Below are 21,835 nucleotides of genomic sequence, written 5' to 3' on the forward strand. Positions count from 1 at the left end.
ATAAAAAAGAGGTCCACGAGGCCAAGCGAGACCATGGAAGCACCGGCTGGTCGTCCGCAAGACCGACGGTCGCCGAGGGGGTTGAGCACTCCACGCGTGCAAGTCCCGACACCTGGACGCCCGACTTCGGGGTCTGCGTCGGAGTCTTGGCCCGAGTGCTCCTGGAACGATATTGTGGTCTGGTGAGGTCCCGGTCCTTTGGTCGGGGGACATGGGTTCGTGGATACGCATTGCGGTGACGATCCTGGGCTGCTGCGCCTCACTGGGATCGGCCGGCCCGGACAAACTGCCCTTAGGTAAGCCTGGCTGACTGCCGTATCACTTCTCGAGCAGGGATGAAGCTAGAGTTAGCGACAAATTTAGAAACATCGGGTGTGGTCTGACTTAGGGACTGGTTGCTTGGCGTCATTATTGTTTAATGCGGGAACTCGTCAAGCCTGCTTTTCTTAACTTGTCGGAGATTGTTTTGTTTCCTACTTTAGAACTGTTTTATTTTTCAACGGCTTACACACTCAGCTTTATTAACTTTCTTAAACTCAGTATTGCATATTAAAAACACAAAGGCGGAATTATTTTTTTGCACTATCAGCTTAACCATGATAGGCGCGACACAGTGATAAAAGCAAAAATCAAAAGAAAATCAAAGCACCTCTTATTTTTTTCTAGGGTTAGGAAACAAATATAAGGAAATAGTTGTGATATCGCTGTTCACAGCAAAAAGTGTATATAGTCTGGGACAAAACAATATCAAGTTTTATTTCGAAACATATATAATAATTTAGAAAAAGAAAAACTTTACACAGATTTAATCCAAAAGTTATCTTTGTTAGACAGTTTCGTTCAGTTTGATGGATGAAAAGGATAATGGTGGTAACGTTTATTATGAGACCTTTATGACGCCGTTACGGTACATTACTTTTCCCTCGGCGTTTACAGAAATTCAAGCATATGATTTTTTCGTTTGTTTTTTACTTCTTTACGTCAACTTTGTTTCGGTAGCCAAGTCCCCCACGTCGCGCATATAACCAAGACGATACACGAGGACGAGGCTCGCTTGTTTATCAGTTTTCCGACGTATCTTGTTTCCTTGATTCAGAGTAAAGAGGGCATCAGTTTTATCTTGCCCAGACACCCCCTCTTTTATCTTGTTCGATCGGAGTGACTTCTCTAAACGAAGCTAAGAAAAAGTTCCACTTAAAGCAGAACACGAGTCAGACATTTTGAAATGCGAGGCGGTGACGTCCTGAAATACGTGTGTTCATTTCATTATCCTGACGATTCCACCTTTTTCAAAAGGGGTCCTATAGTAGAAACCAACAGGGGAACAAATAAAGCTAGTTTCGGGCTTTTTTGTATACTTTGAGTATCAGAAGTATACTCCTCGAGATATTTCAGTTGGCCATCTCCGCCTAACTTAGCAATCATGTTGTGCATAGGGAAACATATGTTTAATGCACTATTTGAAAATTAAAACTATACTGTAAGAATCTCTTACAAAGTGCTTTATAAAAGTGCAAAACTATAATTTATACTTTTAGAGTAGTACTCTTAAAACGAAGGGGTGGGGGGTGTCTGCGGATTAGGGAAATGCATGGTAATAATCTTAACAATTATTTGCGTCATCTTACACTGAGTAAAATCATTTTTAATTTTCAATACTCGATCGCCTAAACCAAATAAGGTCCAGAACCAAAACAAAATGTGTGTATTTGTGTAGGACTGTTATCGAAAGCAGCATTACTACTATTGATAGCAGAAAATGGACGTATTTGGTACCTCACCCCATTACTGATTTTGGCAGAAGTTATAATTTTAATTTGTATACCAAAATACCAATTTTAGAGGATCCCAAAAAATATTTCACCAAAATCAAGTCTCTGTATTGCGAGCTTACACACACACGCACAACAAAAAAAGACTTTCCCTGTCACCACGGTTAACAACAATAAAGGTTCCAATTCCCTTCAACTTCAGAAGCGTTAGTTTTCCTCACCTTCTGCAAAAAATTGTACTGCCTTACTTTTCTTTTTAACGGTTTGGCGTCCGAGCTACTGTACAAACAAAGAAAAAAATCGTTTTTTCAAACATATATGACACGCTTGTTTGTCACTTCTTCTTAATTACTTCTACACACCATGCTTCTTATTCAGGCTAACAACGTGTCTTTGCGCAGACCCCTTCTTGACTTTCAAGAAACGTCGGGGATGAAAGTACGAAATCTTCAGGGAGATTTTTCGTAGGCATAGCCGACCAGACAGAAAAGCCGCCAACAGTGTGCCACAAACCAGTCTTGTGCACGTTGATCGAAAAAATTAATCGATTACCATTAAAGTTATTTTTGGTTAAAAAGTATTAAATTAAATTACTCGATTACTTGAAACGAAAAGTAATTAACCGTTGATTGAAAAATCAACCGTTACCTTGCCGATTATACTTCAGAGTGTCGGCTTAGAAACGAGTATTCTGTAGTGTACCATCATTCTTGAACTGGAATCACCCAAATATAAACTGCTCATCTTGTTAAGTGATAAATTTTGGTAAACCATCCCCCGGATACGTGGTTCAAGGATTCCTTGGTCGAGGACTTGCACACACAGAGGGCGCCGTTTGAGAAGAAGGGAAAGGAGAAATGGTTACGAATAATTTCACTACTTTCAGAGGTAATCAAATTACTCTTGCGATTATTTCCAAATAAATGTATTCAAATGATTACACAATTGATCTAGAAAGAAATTGACTACAAGTAATTCGATTACTCCTAACGAGTGGCGTGCACGCCTGCCAACAACCTAACAATAATGGCCTTCTGATTCTTCGTCGGCACCACGTCTACAATTTTTTTTTTGCCGTCCGTCCATAACAATTAACTGCAAGAAAGGCTGTAAACGAGGCCTACGGTTATGTCGGCACGGGGTGCTGTTGTCGCTAACAGCGGGGCTGGGCGAGGGGGCTACAGCGTTGCGATAAATCTTGAAGGGCGCTTAAGCTTCGCCTTTAAGGGTGGAACGCGATAGCGTTATTGGGGCTCGTTCGCGTCGCTTTCTCATTTATTAGCCATGCAAGCGTACCTTGCGTGGCCTTGTGTGTGGCTCGCAACCGAAAGGTCGTGGGTTCGAATACCGCCTAAAGTTCCTCAAATTTTTCTTTAAGGAAAATGAATTACCTTATAAAGTGAAATCATTTGAGACGTGCGGCGACCTTTTAGGTCGCATTACATAACATATTTTAATCACTTTCATTCCACGCGTGACGTCACGTTTCACGTCAGCGTCGTGGGTTGCCTGGAATTCCCGCGCGAGGTCACGTGGCTTGGACGTCATGACCCTATCCACCAATCAGGACCTTTGCGTCACGCCACCGACGCTGGCTTTTGTGCCACGCCACTGAGGCCGGCTTTGCTGCGAAGCGCGCTTCTTAATGCCGTCGCGTGTCAAAGAGCAAATCAAAAATCAAGAAGCATGTCCATAATATTTCCGTTTCGGCGTTTCTTCAACTCTCAGTGACCTGGTAATGCGATATCCCTATGACAGGGAGCGGAGCCATACACTGCAGTCCTAGTGCACTGTTTTTTTGTTTTTTTTTTTTTTTTGTTTTCTTGAGTTACTACATAGTTCTTGATGAAGACTAATCAAATAAAATTTTTCTAAACAACGAGCAAACCAAATTTTAGGTCACGAATTAGTAACACAGCTATCAATACTCACAGTGTAGACGTAGCATAGGCGAGTACAGTAATTAGTCGGAATTTCTAGCATTCTAAAAGCAATATTAAACTGAAAAAAAGTGTCAAATGAGCTCTTCTACCTGACGAATACCGTTTTTCGCGTATTGGAAATCCTCTCAATTTAGTTATCATGGTATCAATCAAAATACCTCGAAACCACGTTTTTCTGTTATTAAGGGTAATATATCATAAAGTAAATCTCAGTCTAAATACTGTATAACCAAGAAGTACTTTGATACTTCGGTGGATTGCAGAAAGTTTTTGAATTGCAAGAGGACAGCCATAAGTTCTCTCTCATATAGATCTTGTCAAGAAACTACTCGAAATCAAATTGACTTCCACCGGAAAGGGAGGGCGACTCTCTCGCTATAGGCGACTAGTGGCGGCTGAAGAACTCCCCAGCTGGTCCAGTATATCGTAGAGCCTCCGTCAGACTTGGAGAGGACCAGGGATCAAATTGCGGACCAGGTGGATTTTTCAGCGTTCACCAGTCCACTATGGGCGGGAGTTGCGCTTCATTTCAGGTGGAAATCTATTTAATTTTTTTGTGACTCTATTTGCACTTTGGGGAATTTCCCTTCTATCAATATACAAAAAAAACAACTGTTCCATAAAAAGGGAAAGAGTCTGAGCCCCTTTTATGTTCGTGTGGTTTTCGTATAGTTATTAGCAGCTCCTTATATATCCGTTTATGCTTAAAGCTGACTCAGATACAATCTTTGTACGTCTGGTTTTAATGGTTTGCGATGATCTGTGAAAAGACGTTGCTCAGCATTGAAATTTATGGATGTACCTATTCTTTTTAAATTAAATAGGTACGACCAAACCAACCCAAACAATATTTTGATCCACATAACTTTATATAGAAGATGCATTACTTCTCTTCAAAAAGGAAGCATTACCTCCGTAACTGTCTAAATATCTTCATTTCATTATAAATTTTCGCTAAACAAAATACGAACGAAAACAGTCAAGATGTCGTTTATGTCTCCTAATGCAATCAGCTGCAGGTGACTCACGTTTTTGATTATTAGATAAGATATCGTAACTCACCTTCAGTAGAGGCTGCAGAGCCAGCATCGACACACCTTCGAATGTATAGGTGTGCTCTGACTGTTATTAACTATGTATTCTTTATTAAACATGGTAATTTTCGTAAGTTTCGTGTTAATGATTACGAATTTAGTTTTAATTCGCTTTTTCCAGTGTTACCCATGCTACAACCAATGTTAATCACATCCGTTCAGCTATAGTTTTGCAACCCACGTAGAATACTACATAACAACGTCAATGAGCCGACAATGACATTAGGAATGTCGAATCCTTTCGTTTTCTGTGCCTCACAATCGAGGCGATTTCAATTTTCCTCAGCACAGAAAATAAATTGATAATGCTGGTGATGATGATGGAGTGGGAGTCGGTGTATATCGAATTTAATCAGGGAGATATAGAACGCCGGTGGCATACCTTCCTGATTCGATTACTACGAGAAATAAATGGACGCCTTTGAGTCATAAAGAATTCACGGATCCAATTAGAAAATACCGGGAAAAACGGACCCAGTTAAACTTTTGCCATTCAAGTAACTTGAACGAAATATTGAGCACCCTACCTACCTTAAAACTAGCCCCGTCCAATCCCCACAAGGCGTATGCATAAATTACGGTTTACAACATATTTATTTTCCTAATAAAAAAGGGAGTAGAATGCGCCGTACTTTAAACGTGGTACTATAATTGTGAAATTGTAATAAGACGATCGTAGGAGAAATTATAAACCTTACTTACCGTCGTGTGGCAGATAATATTAGCGCGCGCAAAAGAAAAAGGGGATATTAAGCGCTTTATAAGTAATATTTATTTTCAAGCAACCGCGGATCTATCCCATTATGTTTTTCGCAATGTTTAAATAGCGCGGTATACTTATTTTCGTGTGAGTGTGTTTGTGTATGGTGTTTTTTCTGCACGATTTGTTTTTCGATATTTAAGATCCTCATAATTTCCTAAATCATTTTTTGTTGTGTTTTAGTAGGTAATGCTTCGCGGTTACAAGAAATTCGTTACGTATGATATATATATATATATATATATATATTGGTTATATATATATATATTGGTTATATATATATATATTGGTTATATATATATATATATATATATATATATATATATATATATATATATGTATATATATCTGTGCGGAGAGCAAGTCGTCTGCTTCTTGCGCAGGAGTTGCGGTGACGTCAGAACGACACCAAGCTCTGATTGGCTCTGATCAACGTTACTAAAACAATCAGTTGGGAAACTCCCACAGAGACAGCCCTAAAAATATGGCCCCAATCTGTCTCCGAGCACCGAGCTAATGACGAACACAACGCCACCATTTCTCCCGCAGCGGCCACTCGAAGTACTGCACGTGACTTCTATTTTTGGCTTTGACAGGGGTGAACCCCCGTCTCCCCGGCGGACGCCCCGCGTTGAATTACTGAAGTTAAAATGCACCTAGGTCGGGACGCGCTACCTGAAAGGCCCGCTGAGGCATGGTTTTATAAAAACAATATTAATTGTTCCGCAAAACCTTGGGAACTAAAGATGATAAAAACATCACGCGCCCACCATTTGGTACTAAACTCCAATACATTTCATACAAAAAGAGTCTTTTCCGTTTGTTTTTACGCAAAACACAGGCTTTTAAAAAGCTCGGGGTGACCATAGTACAGACAAACGAAAAAGAGTGGCGCTGTTGTCGCATTTAGCTGGGTCTCGGTGGACGCCAGCGGCCCAGGTTTCGACGGCGAGTTTCCCAACTGAGTGTTTTAGTAACGTTGGCTCTGATATTGAAGGATAGTGGGTAGACCGCAAAGGCAGGCTTTCTTTATGTCTACAGACTACCCTTCAGTCAGACCCGATTGGGCGTTCTAACGTCACAACAACTACTGCAAACGAAGCAGACGAACTTGCGCTCCTCATGTAATCATTATAACAATTAAAAAAGACATATGGCGTGGTTTAATTATGTTAATGCTTCTCGAATCGTGAATGGTTCCTCGACGTTCTTATCCGGTAATACCGCGTGCTCATTGGATGAGGAGCGATAATGAGATGCACGGGGCTCGCCACGCCCCTCGTTTCTTATGTTGTCGGATTCTAGTAAACTAGTGCTTGTCCGAACATGAACAGTAGGCACGCCAAATTTGGATAAACGTAACGCAATCTAAATAGATTACCCTAACGCAAACTCAACCTTCAAAAAACAATCGCCATTAGTCACAATAAAATGGCAGCGAATTACGTAAACAAACTAATCAGAACCCATACACTTTAAGAAAAAAAAAAAGATGTTTTACATAACAAACTTTGTGTGCTATTTTGAAAATGATCCGAGCATTGATATTTTTTGTCTGCTCCATTTCGAGTGCAAAAGTCTCTCTTTTCTTTTATCGGGCAGATTGTTGCTAATTGTTCGAGACTATAAAGCGAAATCACGAGAATTCACCTCCGAAATCGTTTTCGAACTTTGGTATATGCGGAAAACCTGTCACACATTAGACGAATTCCATTCTGACACACAGAGGCGAGCACCAAATATCAATTTCAGCGACCCACAATATTTATAAGCCCGACTTTACCTCCAAACATCATTCCGAACTTGCAGGACCAGCCTATAGTGCCAGTCACCCCAAATGGACATCTAAATCTGGGCTCCCAAGTGGTTCACTTCGTATACATCGAACTGGCGAAACGGATAGGATGGATAACGTAAACCTATCCATCCTAACCTCCAGACAACTCTTTCGTTGAGAGTTCGTTGTTCATTCTTGAATCCACTATGCGTTCTCTAAAAATGCACCTATCCCGAAACGCCTTCTAAACCAACAGAGCTAACGAAAAAAAAACAACATTTAACTGCGCAATTTTTTGCGCAACTCTTCAGACAGTTGCGCAAACAAACCATAATTGCAATAGGAACACGCCAACAATGCGTAGACGCCGGATATACTCGAGGAAATTTATATCGAGCCCATGTTCCTCCGGGAACAAGATGAATTTCAGCCCCAGACAGATAATTACCGGAAAGGATTACGGAAAAAGGCAGAGCGTACCTTCGCTTTCACTGCGGCGGCTAATGAGGACTCGGGGATGCCGAGTTGGGCTCATGCAAATAGCTATTTCGCGGACCGGGATTAGCGAGCTAAGAGCGATGACTGGCGCATGCATGTTCGCCCGAACCATCAGGCCGACACCGCCTATTTTTATACATTTAGCCCGCCCTGCTTCGCGTATTATTTATGAACGGAGTAAGAGCCCGTGACAACGCCCATAAAGTTTTTTTTTTCTTATCTTTTTTGCACATTACCAGTTTCGTAATTGATAAAAGAAGAAGGCTACCTTGTGTTATGGTGTCCGTGTTTGTTCTTGTGGGAGTGCACGAACCAATAGTTCATTTTGGTCGTTTTGGTGAACCTTAAGTAAATAATACTAGGGCCCTTGCTAAGTTCGACACTAGATTATTTTTAAGTTTAATCTACGGTTACCTATTTGTTTAACTATGTGCTCAGTACCAAGAATAATAATAATATATTAAGGCCAAGGTAGAATAAAAAATCCACACCCGACATTAACAGTATGATTCTAAAATATTAAAAAAATAGGTAACAGTTTTTTTTTTAATATATCTTCGGAGATGTTTGATTCGTGCTACTGATGCTGAAATAAAACATTACTCTTATCCTTCAGCCTTTTTTATGTGCAATCGTTTTCTGGTTTTACACATTGCTCGATTTGTTAAGTGGAAGTTCAATGATTAGAAATGTTACCCTCTCAACTGGAAAGTTTTGCATCAATGAACAACGAGCATCCTTCTCAATCGTAGGCACCAAATGCGTGGATCTGTCGTGACGCTGCTGTCGTTTTGGCGCGCGGGAAAACGCTTAAGCCCCTCGTCATCGAGGGCGTTCCGATCACAGCAAAAACGACTCTAAAAGGCCACTTTCACAATGCCCGAGGCCTTACACTTAGAGGGTGGTAATTTTCTAGAGTATACCAAGTGTTTTCGATGCAAAACAATAAGGATTTCAGAAGACACCGTTTCCGACAGATAGCTTACCCAAGATGCATATCGCAATACCCCCTTGCAGCCCTTTCTGTAATACTAGCTTGAAAAACGTGTAACGTGCTCCTCGATGTTGAAGCGTCTCATATTTGCCATTATATCGCAGGTGAAAAATGAATTCGCGCTAGAAACTCATCAAGAAAGGAACCCATAGAACCTTGACGCAATCTCCACAAGACGCCTTCCCAGTAACCACAAACTCAGGCACGCGCAATCCATAAACAACACACAAATTTTTTAAATTGCAGAGTCGTTGCGAACTCATCATTTGGCGTAAAAAAGCAGATATTAGAAACGAAAATCAACTAAGGCGCAAATCATCACTCAAGCACGCATAAAATAAATTTTTTCTTTTTTTTATGTACGTTTAAAACGAGGGCTAGTTGGTGCTTCAGCGAACGTTCTCCATGTTCTTGCGACACGGGCATACCCTCAAATTTCGTCAAGCCTCACCGAGTGTGTCTGGACAGCGTCCAAACGCTGCGTGAAAACGAAGTGGGCTGAGGGGCTTAGGGCGTAGGTGCCGACATGAGTAATATACCGGAATTTATGCGCGGGAGCGAACTCGGGTTGTAGAAGTGCTGCGAGCAACGTTTCTTACGAAATTTCTTAACGTGCTTCTCCACTGAGAGTGAATATTTATTTTACCGAGTGTTCGAACGGGGCTCCACTGCAGTCTCTGGGTGATTTGATGAGAGCACCGTAAACAGAGCTCGGGTATGAAGAAGGTTATCCCGATTGAATTTTATTTAAAGTACCGGGAGTTCAAGTGTTAACTTTATTGCGCCAGCAGCGGCCGAGCGCCTGCATGCATCATCTGCTCATTTCGTGTGGCAGCTCTGCGACGTTCGAAGCTCATAATATTTTTCTATATTTAATCTTACTTTTAAAGTGGTATTCCATGCGTTGTGAGTTGATAAGTTGAAAAATAAAGTGCCACTTTTTTTATTGTTTAAGTTTATTGTACATTTATACTTTAAAAAGTTATTACCGTCAAACTGTTCGGAGTAATAGCAATGCGAATGTAATCGAACTTCATACCACGTGAAAGAAAATACATTAAAGAACCAAAATACATACAGGTGATAACACTGCGTAAGAAACAGTGAAATATATTTAATTCTAAAGGGAAGGGCCGACAGTCTTAGGAAGATGATTAGTATAGCCCATATATTTAATGCAACGTTAAGAAGTGTTATTTTTAGCCGGTTGTGGCATCACGTTCAACCACTTCTCTTGCGTTACATTTAACGAAGCGCAGGCGCACTCTACCATGATTTTTGTTTGACTGTCAGTGACCAGAAAAGTGACAATATAAGAAACGCGTTGAGGCTGACTACGGCTGCATAAACATACACACAACACAATTTTTACTACGAAACCCGCGCAGACGCAGACTTCGAACCTAAGGGCTAGATCACAGACTTACGACTGCTTACGACCAAGTTCTTGCGATCTCTTACGGCGAGGGATCACACTGGCACGCTGGCGCCATCTCTGAGTTCGCCCGGAAATTTTATTCCACTAGACATGGCCTCCGAGGCTTTTCGCGCGCTCTGTTCCGGCCTGTACAAACGCTCGGCTGCCCAGCAGAAAAGGCGCGTCGAGCCATTTCTCTAAATCTCCGCGTGCGGCGCATGTAGCCCCACCAGAAACGGAAACCGAATCACCTTAAAACACGCTGTCAGGTGTGAGCCCGCGGCATGAAACTTGCATTTTCATTTTTTTTGCATCATCAAAATAGAGACAAGTCCAACTGCGTTGATTCGTAATTGTCGTCGCGCATGAGGACAGCTTTCTGAGCCTCACTTACGTGCACGAAGGTTTCCTCTACGCCTTTTGCGCTTGGAAAAGACGAATCTTCAAATTTCGACTTTCTTCTTTCTTAGGTCTGTGTGTTGCGGCGGCGAGAGGTGGGGAGCACACTTCTCGCTGCTCTTAAGTTACGGACCCACAATAATGACCATAACGATAGTTCGCGGCTGTTTCTTTGTATTGCTGGGTTTGGTTGCCAACACCATCAAATAACCGTCTCTACCGGCGAATGTAACGACCTGAGGAGCGCAACCAGCGCACGAAGCATCCAGGATGCCATGCACTGGAGCTCAGATTTCGCGATATTTGCGAGCTCAAAATGTACGTGGTATCTATGGGAAACGGTAGTTTACAACATTTTCAATTTTTACAGCGAAGTTGTTAAGGGCTAGTTTCCCCAGGATCGTGTCCCCCGCGAAGAAATGTCGGCATCGGACTGTGGACACCTACCGCCATCTATGAGCGACGGCGGAAAGCCACGTGTCTGGTTGCCGCCCTCGCTCGTAGATGCCGGCAGCCTTTCCACGCTGCTTCCCGACTTGCGGCCGGCTATTACTTTCCATTGTACAGCTCCGCTGGTTTTCCTTCTTCACCAAAGTGGAACGGCTGAAAGTTTTTTTCTTCAGGCTAATAAAGAAAGAATTTGGCGCGAAAAAAATGTAAGAGGTATACGAAAATCACGAGTGTTCCCACGGCTAGCCGATGACCCGATAGGTGGCGCCAGTTTGTTCTATCGTCGTAAAAGGACACAGAAAGAGGCTTTAACGCACTCGGGTCACAAGAAGTCGCAAGTGTGTGGACGAGCCTTAAATCTCCGAAATATAAACGCGCGTCGCCCGCTTGGGTCGTCCATTCAACCCAAGAGGGGACACCAGATTGACCATAATAAATATTCCAAGACCATTTTATTTGGGTCAACACAAACAATAACAACAAAAGAATAATAAAAATGAAGACATTTTATCAAGAATCCACCCTTTCAAATTCCGAGGGTCGGAAATGAAGATCTGGACCTCTTGTGCGCCAGTTTCCTCGGTGCGGGGATTTTTCGCTAACTATTAATTATCCCGCTAAGTTGGTTCCGGAAAAATGTCGGTCGAGCGCCCGCCCCGTTCACTGTCCCTCCGACTTCCTCTGAGTCTGAGAGCATAAATGTCCCCCGCCCTCTCCTTCTCTCTCTCGTTCTCTCATTCGTTTCCTCCATTCCTTCTAGCCTCCTTTCTGTGTTCGAATGAAGAAACACGTAATGGGAAGTAGGGATTTCCCAGCCTTCCCCAAGGGGCTTAGCGGCACGTGGTTTAATTTCTGGGTTGCCTCGGTCGTATTCCCATGTACAGGCCGTCCAAAAAATGCTCCTTTAGCTCATCAGACTCTCTGCTAGAGCATGTTAATGGGATTTGGATTTGCCCACCCAAGTAGTAGTGTTTGTACTATTTATGCGCTCTTAGCAGAAGAGTAGGAAAGGTAGACTGGCTTTGTGGCCAAATAAATAATAAAAAAAAAAATCATTGGAAGCCGTTAAAAAGAGCAAACATAAAAAAGTGTCCTCAAAGCCTACCAACTCATCCGGTGTTTCGCAGGATAAGCCTCTAATCGCAACTACGGCTACCAACCTGAGACAGCTGGTTCGTGTAGAAAATGACGCGAAGGAAGGCTGAAAGTGCCACCAGGTTTCCTTTCTATCATTTTCTGGCTGACAGGCCAACGGCTCTGCCGCCCGCCCCCCCCCCCCCCCCCCCCCCCCCCCGGTCCCCTTTAACGGACAGTAACTTACGCCACCTAGCGAAGAAAAAAGATTGCACCATGCACTCTTTCCTCCTTTCGCCCGAGTGCCACGAATAGACACCTAGATAGCAAAGCCTAAACGCTGAATCTTTTGACGTCACCTACACGGTGCCAGAGAGGAGAACACAGGTCCTATACAAGTGCTCTGTCAGTGTTCAGCTCGGCTTCGCGTTCACGCAGATTGGAAACCATTCACTGCCGGTGTTTGGCCCTTTAAAGGTGACGTAGCTCATCCAGTTTCTCGGCCTTACCATTTATACCCGTTGCCACGAAAAAAAAAAAAGAAATCGTTTTGCTCGTTATGGTGTGCGTTTTGCGAGGTAGTTATTACGAGGCTTGGTTGTCAAAGCAAGAGACGATGCTTTGGGCGGTTCAAACGTGTCCGTCTCTATGAAATAACATAAGGCTAATCTAAGATCCACTTACATATACTTTGATTCGACATGAAAGGAGGGTGAAATCAGTAATGCTCCGCGAGGTGCCGGACTTGTTTTTACTATAGTGATAAAGGTGAATACGAGAACAGAATATAGATACGGAAATTAATATTCCCCGGAAAGGAAATAGGGATAGTGAATGCCGAATTAGAGAGCAGCTCTTGAGGAGGAGGAGGAGGGGAGGGTATGGAGGGGAGGGTCTCGTCTGATGTCACGGTACGTCACGTGTGATGTCACAAGGGTAAAAATCTCTCGCTAAATTTGGCGGGAAATTTTTCTGCTAAGTTTAGCGGGCAACTTTCCGCTAAATTTAGCGGGAAACTTAGGAAACTGCGTTTCCTAAGTTTGTCGGCCACTATGACAAAAATGTAGGCGCCACCCAGAAACGGAACACCGGTATATTTGGTTTCACTTGAAGTCCGATCGGAGCCGACGTTACGATAGGGGTGAAGCCGTGCGAAACTTCCGGTTTGGAGGGACACCCTCCACCAGCAACGATGACCAACACCGAAAGGTGGTATTGGACAAAAAAGGACAGTTGATTTGCCGCCCCCAACAGCATTTTTTCTTTAAACTGTCCTCGGGGTCGTTTCCACCGACTTCGGCCTAGCTACTTTCCGCCGCTTCGCTCGGGGTTTTCTCATTTGGTGCTGCCTCGAGCTGCGGTAAACGTCGCCTCCTCTGCTTCCTACCTCCGTGAATGAATTCGACCAAAGAGCACCAAAAAGTGCCTCGTCACGGCGTTTATTGTATGCCATCACCGACAGAACCGATCACGCAAAATAAATGCGCGCAATCTCGAATTTTCATTTTTTCCTGGCAGGTGATTGGTTTACTTGACGATAGCAAACCGACAAAGAATATACGAGCGTCCTCGCGATGCAATTTTGCCGCCGCTTCATAGGCTTCTAGTAAAACGGAGTCTAGCGCGCGTTTTCGATGGCTGTCACTGGTCTCCTTCTCGTGAATCGATTTCACGCCAATCTCGAGTGGACTCGGAGGAACAAAATGCGGTCGGATGAAACGAAGATTCAACGAGTGGCCGGAGATCTGTTGGAGCAATTTACGAGGAGCGATTCGGTGACTCCGACGAACAGGGAGGTTCCGTGGAGCTCAAGAATGCGGGAGAAATTAAGGGCGCGGGGGCGGGGGCGGGGGGGGGGGGGGGGGGGAAGCGCCGAAAAGCGAGGAGGCACAAATGCATTTCCCCGGGAATGCGCGAGAGGAATTAAATTCCATCACTTCCTCTACCTTTTTTTTCCCCAAGTACATGTCGCTTTTTCTCCTGCATTCCCATTCTCTCGTTTTAGATTTCTCCATCTCTCTCTCTATTTCTCTCTTTCTTAATGTGCGTCGTACTTTGCTCCATTCACCGGTTTGCTCGACTTTTCATTTAGTTTCATATTGTTTACTTTCTCCACTCTATTCTAGTTCCGCAGTCAAACGTCCAGCTTTTTTTTTTTTATTATTTCCTCATTATTTCATATTAGTTCCGCTGAATATCCGGCTGTTTTTTTTTATACTCTATTTTTTAAATATATTTTTGAACGCTGAAAAATTTACATCAAATATATTTTTCTTCCACTTTTTGTTTAATTTCCTACCGTTGTACCTTTTATGCTTTTTCAAGATTTCTCGCTGGGAGCAGGTATGTGTACTTTCAAATTCTGCTTGCCTCGAGGCGACCCGATCTTATTATTTCGGGCAACTTCCTAACTACGCAAATCCTTCAGTTGCTCGCAGTTTTGATCACACGTACCAGCATTGTCACTATTAAGTTGGCCCTTGGTTCCAGTACGTGTACAATACACAACCGGGCGTATTTTACTGCACTCAACAACTCAATTAATTCCGTCCTCTACATACGCCTAAGTTTTACGAAGCCACTGCTTATATATATATTTTTTTTGCTATAATTTTTTTTATTTTGGGCATTTATTTGGACGCTGCATGATATTTTCCCGCTTCCTCAATATTACGGAAGGAAGGGAACATATTTACCCCTTTATTCATTCGCTTTAGTTTCTCCAGACTTCCAAGAATTCTTCCAATTTGTTCATAAATTCCCACCCCACATTTTCTACATTCCGAGAATTCGTCAAATGTATCCCTACATTCCCTCTCCGCCGTCTGTAAATTCCGAAAATTCCCCGAATATATCCCTAAGATTTTTCTCTCTATCCCTACATTCCGGGACTGCCCCAAGCATATCCCCGAAAGTTTTTATTTCCCGTCCCCATAATTGCTTTTTAAACTAAAAACAAAACACAATCCCAGTCTCTTGTCAAGAAGAAAAGGAAAACCAGGAACCAGCGCACAAAAAGGTGAAAACAAGCCAAAAATAAAAGGGGAAAAAAAAACGCTACGAGTAACGCAACAGACACTCAACACCCGAGGCCACGGGACGCACGCTTAGTGGGCCTTCGGTATTTCGGGAGGGCCATTATTGGTAGCCGCTCCCGGAATGTCAGAGAGCCGAAAAGTGCGTCAGTGTCAGAAATGCCGCCGAGTCAGGTCTCGAAGCAGCGCAGCAAAAACCCTCGTAAGAGGGCGAGGAGGCGTCGGAATTCGGGAGGCAAAGAGCTAAAGGGAAATTAGGGAAGCGGGGAAGAGGGTGGAAAGGGGGGACGGCAGGCTTAATTAGATTTCAGTAATCCCGGGCCTGCATCCATCCATACAACGCCGAGCGTCCTTGATTGGTCCGCGGGGGACGTGCAACATCAACTCTGTTACCAGATGGGACGAGCGCTGATGGCAGAGGCTCGAGCTACGCAAGGATGATTTCATTATTATTATTTTTTTTTCTTTAGGTTCTCTTTGTATGCTAGGGATGGGGAAGTGTTCTTCTCCCTGTCAATTCTTGTAGAGGGAAGCTTGACGTTGACGTTTTGGCCGTTGAATGGGTCAGGCTGTCCGAAAATGCGTGGATCGGTTGACGTTGATTCGGCGAAGCGAGTCTGAGGTTAGGCGCACAACTTACGCGAGCATAAATTTATGCACCCGCAGCACTCGTACGTGGCAGGTCAATCACTCAAGATTGAACCACCTGTGTCGAGAGCTTCACAGAGAGTTCTAAATATTTTTTTTTGCATACTTTTTTTTTTAAATAAAGAAAAACAAGCAAAACAATTTCTGCCTGAAAAAAAAAATTACTGTCTTCTTTACGTTTTTTTTGTTTATTTTACATTATTTTTATACGCCCTTCTTGCATAAGTGCTATACCAGAGGAAATGAGGAAAGCCGGTTATGATAAACGCACAGACGCTTTCGTCCCGTCTTTGGTGCGGGAAATAACGCAAAGTTCGTAATTTTGCTCTCTCGTTTCAGGTTAATTGCTGAGCATTTTAGCTCAGCAATGGAGAGTTTAATCGACTGCGAATAGTCCCACTTCTAAACCAACGATATAAACTTACCTCCATGCTTGTGTAATACGTTTACGGGGAATAAATCTGTTTGAGACTAGAATATTACGGACGAGTATGTCATAACGCACGAATACCATCGCGTCCTAAACATTACATACGTGCAGGCTTCAAATATCGGCATTTAAAGGGCAACTCCGCTTCATTTTTCATATTGATAAAGCTGTGCAGACCTCTTCAGTCCCATCTAGGACGACCACATTTCAAATATTACGACCTAATTCAGCCTATATATTTAACAAATTGGCCAGCAAACTTTCAAATAAGCCAAGTAGCCGAAATCTGCTAACTCTAGCGTGCGACGTTAGGCGCATTCAACAGCGCAGTCAATACCCCCGAGTTTGAGCAATCAACACTGAGCCTCTACGTCAGAGACATGCCTACCTCATTCTCACGTTTTGTTTACTTTTACTTCTCAGAGCGGAATTGAACGATGACGTCATGAGTCTCTCCTCCCGATGTTGGCTCAACTGTGTCCACGTGATCCCTGTAACAAGGATGCGCTAGTTTGCACTGCCCTGCGTGCCTCTCGGAGTCGAGAACTGGGAGCCGGGAGTAGTCTGTTTCGTCTCGCCGCTGTTGTAGTTTGACAACGACGTTTTGTTTACGATACGAGCTCGGGCCGTATCTCCGATGCCTAGGGAAAGATGCGTAGGTCCACGATGTTGTGTAGCTGCCTGCTCGAAGTACCAGTTGACCAATTTGCGAGTTGTCTTTCGCTAGTTTTCACAGGACAGTGCGCATCTGAATCTATGGACGGACATCCCTTGCCGGTGGAACTCCGGGAAGCTGTTGTCGCCAGATCGCAGGACAATGATCTGTTGTGATTGCTTAGGCTCATGACGCTAACCATTTTGCTGTTACCAGCCAAACAGAGAAAGGTGCGTGACAATATCAGTTTGCGCTGGGAAACCAACTGAATGTGCACTAGAGCATACTTATCACGGCATTCATAATTTACGCTGACTATTTTGCTCTTAACCACAAACGTGTAGTCTGCCGCACAGCTTCATAAACATACACAATTCATGCTACAAACGCAGGATATACATGCACGGTCAAACGGCCACCGCGTCGGTCGCACTACGCGCCGCGAATTTCCCAGTGTACGAGTACATTTGTCCCACGCCTGCAGAAACAAAGCGCGAAGACTCAGCTATATTCGGGAAAATAAATGTGAACTTGGAGGTCTACATGGCGGACCTACGAAGGGCATCCGGCACGCCCCAGAGAAGGCCTGGTGATTAATTTGGACCGCATGGTGATCTTGTGACGTGTAACCGAAATCTCAGTTACACGGCGCCTTCGCGGCAATAAGCCCTCGTCAAACTGCAGGCACCTTCGTCAAGATTCCAACCCGCCAACAGGGGATGCGCAGGTTGTGATATATTCCGGAACATTTTGTACCATTTCCGAAAAAAAAATACGAGCGCGGTACACAATTTTGAATGGCACTGAAAATCCACAAGCGCACGGGCGCGCACAGCCGGCTTCACTGCCAAAAACGTTCTCCCCGTGTGACAAGCTTACGACATATTAATAATGACTTTCTTGGCCCAGTGTCCACATAATAAGGATGGTCCCTTCCTTTCGAAATCTCCGCGGTCGCCAAACTTTAGGTGACACATTATTGTGGCTTTGATCTGCTAGCCCAGCCAGCTCATCTATCGGAAGATGCCAATATAGTTTCCGACATGGGCTTTTGATATGCTGTGCAGTAATTTCATCGTGCTTTTGTACAAGGCACCACGAAATGAGAAAATGGTTTTGTGGCTTGACTCGTTAATTTTTCGTAAATAAAACACACATTTTCGGCATAAACGCCTATCAGGTTTTTTTATTTCAAGACGTAGGCTGACGAGGGCGTCTGCTAAAAAGGTAGCGACGCTTGGGGAATAATTTGTCTGATCAATACGATGAAAATTTAAAAGTACTAGATGTTACAAAATACAGCTTCGATGAACAAAAGATTAGGGCTAATACTAGCTTGTGATATTTGACCACATTTTAATACAAAATTTGAAGACTGGAGAAAAAACGAATGAATCTGTTTTCTTGTCCTCGCGTTTTTTTTTTTTTTAATCAGTCTTGGGGTTTTGTTTCAAAAGGCTGCTTCGCAGGAAGGCGCTGCAGATTTGTAAAATGAAAGTGCATAGGTAAAAGTGGTGCCTACATAGAAAGGTATTTCTTGAGGTGCCGACTAAGTTAGGTTCAGTAGATAGTTCCGATAACTATACTCGATACTGCTCCGTGCCTTAGCGAATGCATATTATATCGCTATCAAAGAGTAAAAAGTGTCTGAGTGTTTTCATCCCATTCAGGCACGGTTTTGGGGTCGATATTTTGATTTCTAGGAAAATACATTATTTTTCGGTGCGTTCATGAAATGAAAGAAAACAGAAACGGCAAGCTTGGCGGATATTTTTGTTTCCATATTTTCTACAACTGATGCGGCCGAGGCCAGAACTGACGTGCCTCCCACCTGTCGGGGATCGGCAGTTTGACCGCCCGCTGCTTTGTCGCTTCTCAAGCAATTGTACTACGGTCAAGACGGACACTTTCCAAAAAGATTTTATTACACTAAAATAAGCAAAAATAAAATGTCTTATTTTAAAATAATAAAACAAAATATCTGACAATCTCTCGTCAATGCTTTTCGGCAAAGGTTAGTAAATTCTTACGTCAGGCCTATGTGGGGTATTTGAATGACCTTGACATCATCAGAAAGCTCAAATGTAGCTATTTTCATTTCATATAATTCCAACATTACATGTACAAACTAAAATTTGTTATATACACGTGCTTCATTTTTTATCAATACCAAGGTGTGCTCGTGATCAATCATTATATGTAAATAAAATGTATAGTATTTTTTGTATATATCCTGAAATAAAGCTTGTTTTATGTGCTTTAAAGACAAGCTTTGTTGCGAAGCAAAATAGCTTTTACTTCACATTGCGCACTATTTCAGGTGATTCTAAAAACTCAAGTGTTAACCTTTAATTTGATGTCATTATTCATATTAATGCAGCAGTATTGTTCAGAATACCACCTATGCGAGGACGCTGTCACAACTTGATTCTGATAAGCTTCAAGTTTCAATTGCAGAAACGAAATACTATTTTTTGTATTTACAGTTTTTGATAGAACACAATCCTACGTTGTTACTAGTAAAACAGAAAGCAAATAAAAACAAACAGGATTTTAAGAAAATGGGTTTCAACTTTGATTTTCGAAATATTTGTTCACTGAAACATGCTGCGTGTCCCCTAATATATTTAGTTATTTTCACAGCAAAAATAAACTACGCATCGCCCAACGTTTATTTTCCGCCGAAATGTAGCGCTACCGGTCTGGACCCTACGTCAAAGGTTTAGAACTAACTGTTATCTTATTGAACTAATAATTGATTTTTTTTTTTATTTTATTTTAAAAATTGAGTTGATTTTTGCCCGTTTCCGGTACATGGTGCCATAAATATATTCTAAATTATTCTAAAATATTATTTTTTATTTATTAAGCGTCGTAAAATATATTTTGTAAAGTATCACAAAGAGTTAGTTATAGGGCAGTACTGTGAGAAGTGAAAGCCTAGCAAGCGGTCAAACACGCGATCTCCGACAGGTGGAAGAAACGTCAGTTTTCTCCTTGGCCGCTACAATTCTGAATAATCTCAAAACAAAAAAATATCCGCCAAGCTTGCTGTTTGTGCTGTCGTTAATTTCCGGAGTTTCCCTAGGGCATGTATATGTCTAATTAAAAACTCGACACCAAATCTCCACCTTATCGATGAGCGGAGTATCCTAGCTCCGAAGTCGCACTTTTCCAACTGCCCCTTCTCCACGCACGCTAAGCCTAATGGCTCGTTTAAGATTTCTAATATTTGCTTTATTTTTTTTTTATTTTTTTTTTTTTTTGTAAATTAAAATTTGCGTACTTCACGGAAAAGTAGAATGTTCCCATGATTGAACGCCGCCATGAGATGGTTCGTTTCGGGCTATAGCGCTTTTTATTGACCTACACTTGTTGAATTGCGTGGTGAAAACTTCACTCCCCGATCTTGGTCGAGTCTTTGCCGAATGAAAGTCAACTTCATTCTGAGCAATGTCGGCGTGTAAATTCGGTACGTATGGGTTAACATCACGCTAAAACTTCGCAAGGGCCAAGATAGATTTGCGCAGCCCTGCATGCTAGAACCGGCTTTCCCACGTCGCCATGTATCTCTCGTGGAGAAGCTCCTAGCGTTGTACTCACACCACGGAGATTTCTTCCACGGAGAGGAGCAAACGTCATCACGCTTCGAGGTCACGTGCGCCACATCACGGATGCTTGCTAATTCCCGTATTGCACCGAGAGCTGAGGAATGCTCCATCGTTCCCGCAAGAAAAGAGGATGGCGTAGAAACGATAAGTTCTATGGCGTGTGCAAAAAGCAAATCGAAAGCTTGAATTCGCCGCATTCTTCCACCAACCGCCTCAAAGTTGAAAGTCTGACCTTGCTCTTGTAGTGTACTCACGGGACGGATATTTTTTTTTTTTTTTTTTAATAAACGTCGCTATGTTTTGAGATTATGCGGATCACGTTACCGACGCTTTCAAATCTCGGTATGCACTGCCGTGGACAAACTGTTTCCTTCTTATATATTTTCCCATCGATCCGGTGAGAATGGGAAATCGCGTAGAACGATTAGTTGAATTAGTTGGATTATGTGCGTGAAAAAACATGATGGATGCTTGAAGTTGTTGCATTTTTAAACCAACAACGCCGAAGCGACGCTGCTCCTATTTCAGCTGAAAAAAAAAAAATTAATCCCAACGTCAGGCTCTTAACCTAGCGCTGTTGGTGCAAGAAGTCGATGACTTCAAACTCCCACAATGCTTTTTACACGCAACATCGAACGTGTCGTTGGACGCCATGTTATTTTCTCGCCTGAACGGTGGGACAATACCCCAACTCTCGGCGGAGTGGCCTACTGCGGGGATTAGCAAGCATTCACGAGGCGGCGCTCGTTACCTGAAACGCGATGACGTCTGCTACTTTCTGTGTAGAAAACCTTCTTTGTGCAAATACATTGTAGTTTGTTGATGGATGTTTAGGCAGCGGAAAGTTGAAGTACCCCAAGAGGCGCCTCGTGTCTCCGATGTGGGCGATAAATTTAGCACGCCGGTACGTCGATCCTTCACGTCGAAACGGGCGGCGATGTGGTTCGAGTCGAAGATTCCCATGGGCTCTGCGGCGCAATGTTTCCGTCCGCGTTATTCACATTACGTGTGTAGGTTTGAAGCCAAGTGTGCTAATGAACATGCGTTCGGCAGTTGGAGAAACTCTAGCCGGGCTAGAGTGAACAAGTGTCATCTCTTACGGCCTTTCTACGTGGAGTGGTTGCTCCCTGCGGCCACAGCTCCAAGGGGGTCGCTGCAGCCATACCCGTCCTACACTGCTTTAATTCGTTCCCACAGGCTCGTCCACTTCACCATGTTGGCCTCTTTGCTCTGGGGTTGAGTTGAAGTTTCTGGAGTAATTAGACACAGAGGTCATAA

The 21,835-nt window shown here is 43.1% G+C and overlaps 1 protein-coding gene across 1 annotated transcript in view; it reads left to right on the top strand.

The window, feature by feature from the left end:
* Positions 1-211: 211 nt before the first annotated feature.
* Positions 212-21,835, top strand: part of LOC120845828 (glutamate receptor 1) — a 200,839-nt gene continuing 179,215 nt past the window's right edge. The window contains exon 1 of the mRNA XM_042289904.1: positions 212-296. Coding sequence (XP_042145838.1) covers positions 212-296 — 85 coding nt within the window. The remainder of the gene's footprint in view (positions 297-21,835) is intronic.

This window comes from Ixodes scapularis, unplaced genomic scaffold (genome assembly GCF_016920785.2).
Source record: "Ixodes scapularis isolate PalLabHiFi unplaced genomic scaffold, ASM1692078v2 PGA_scaffold13__105_contigs__length_92229423, whole genome shotgun sequence".
Lineage (NCBI taxonomy): Eukaryota > Metazoa > Arthropoda > Arachnida > Ixodida > Ixodidae > Ixodes > Ixodes scapularis.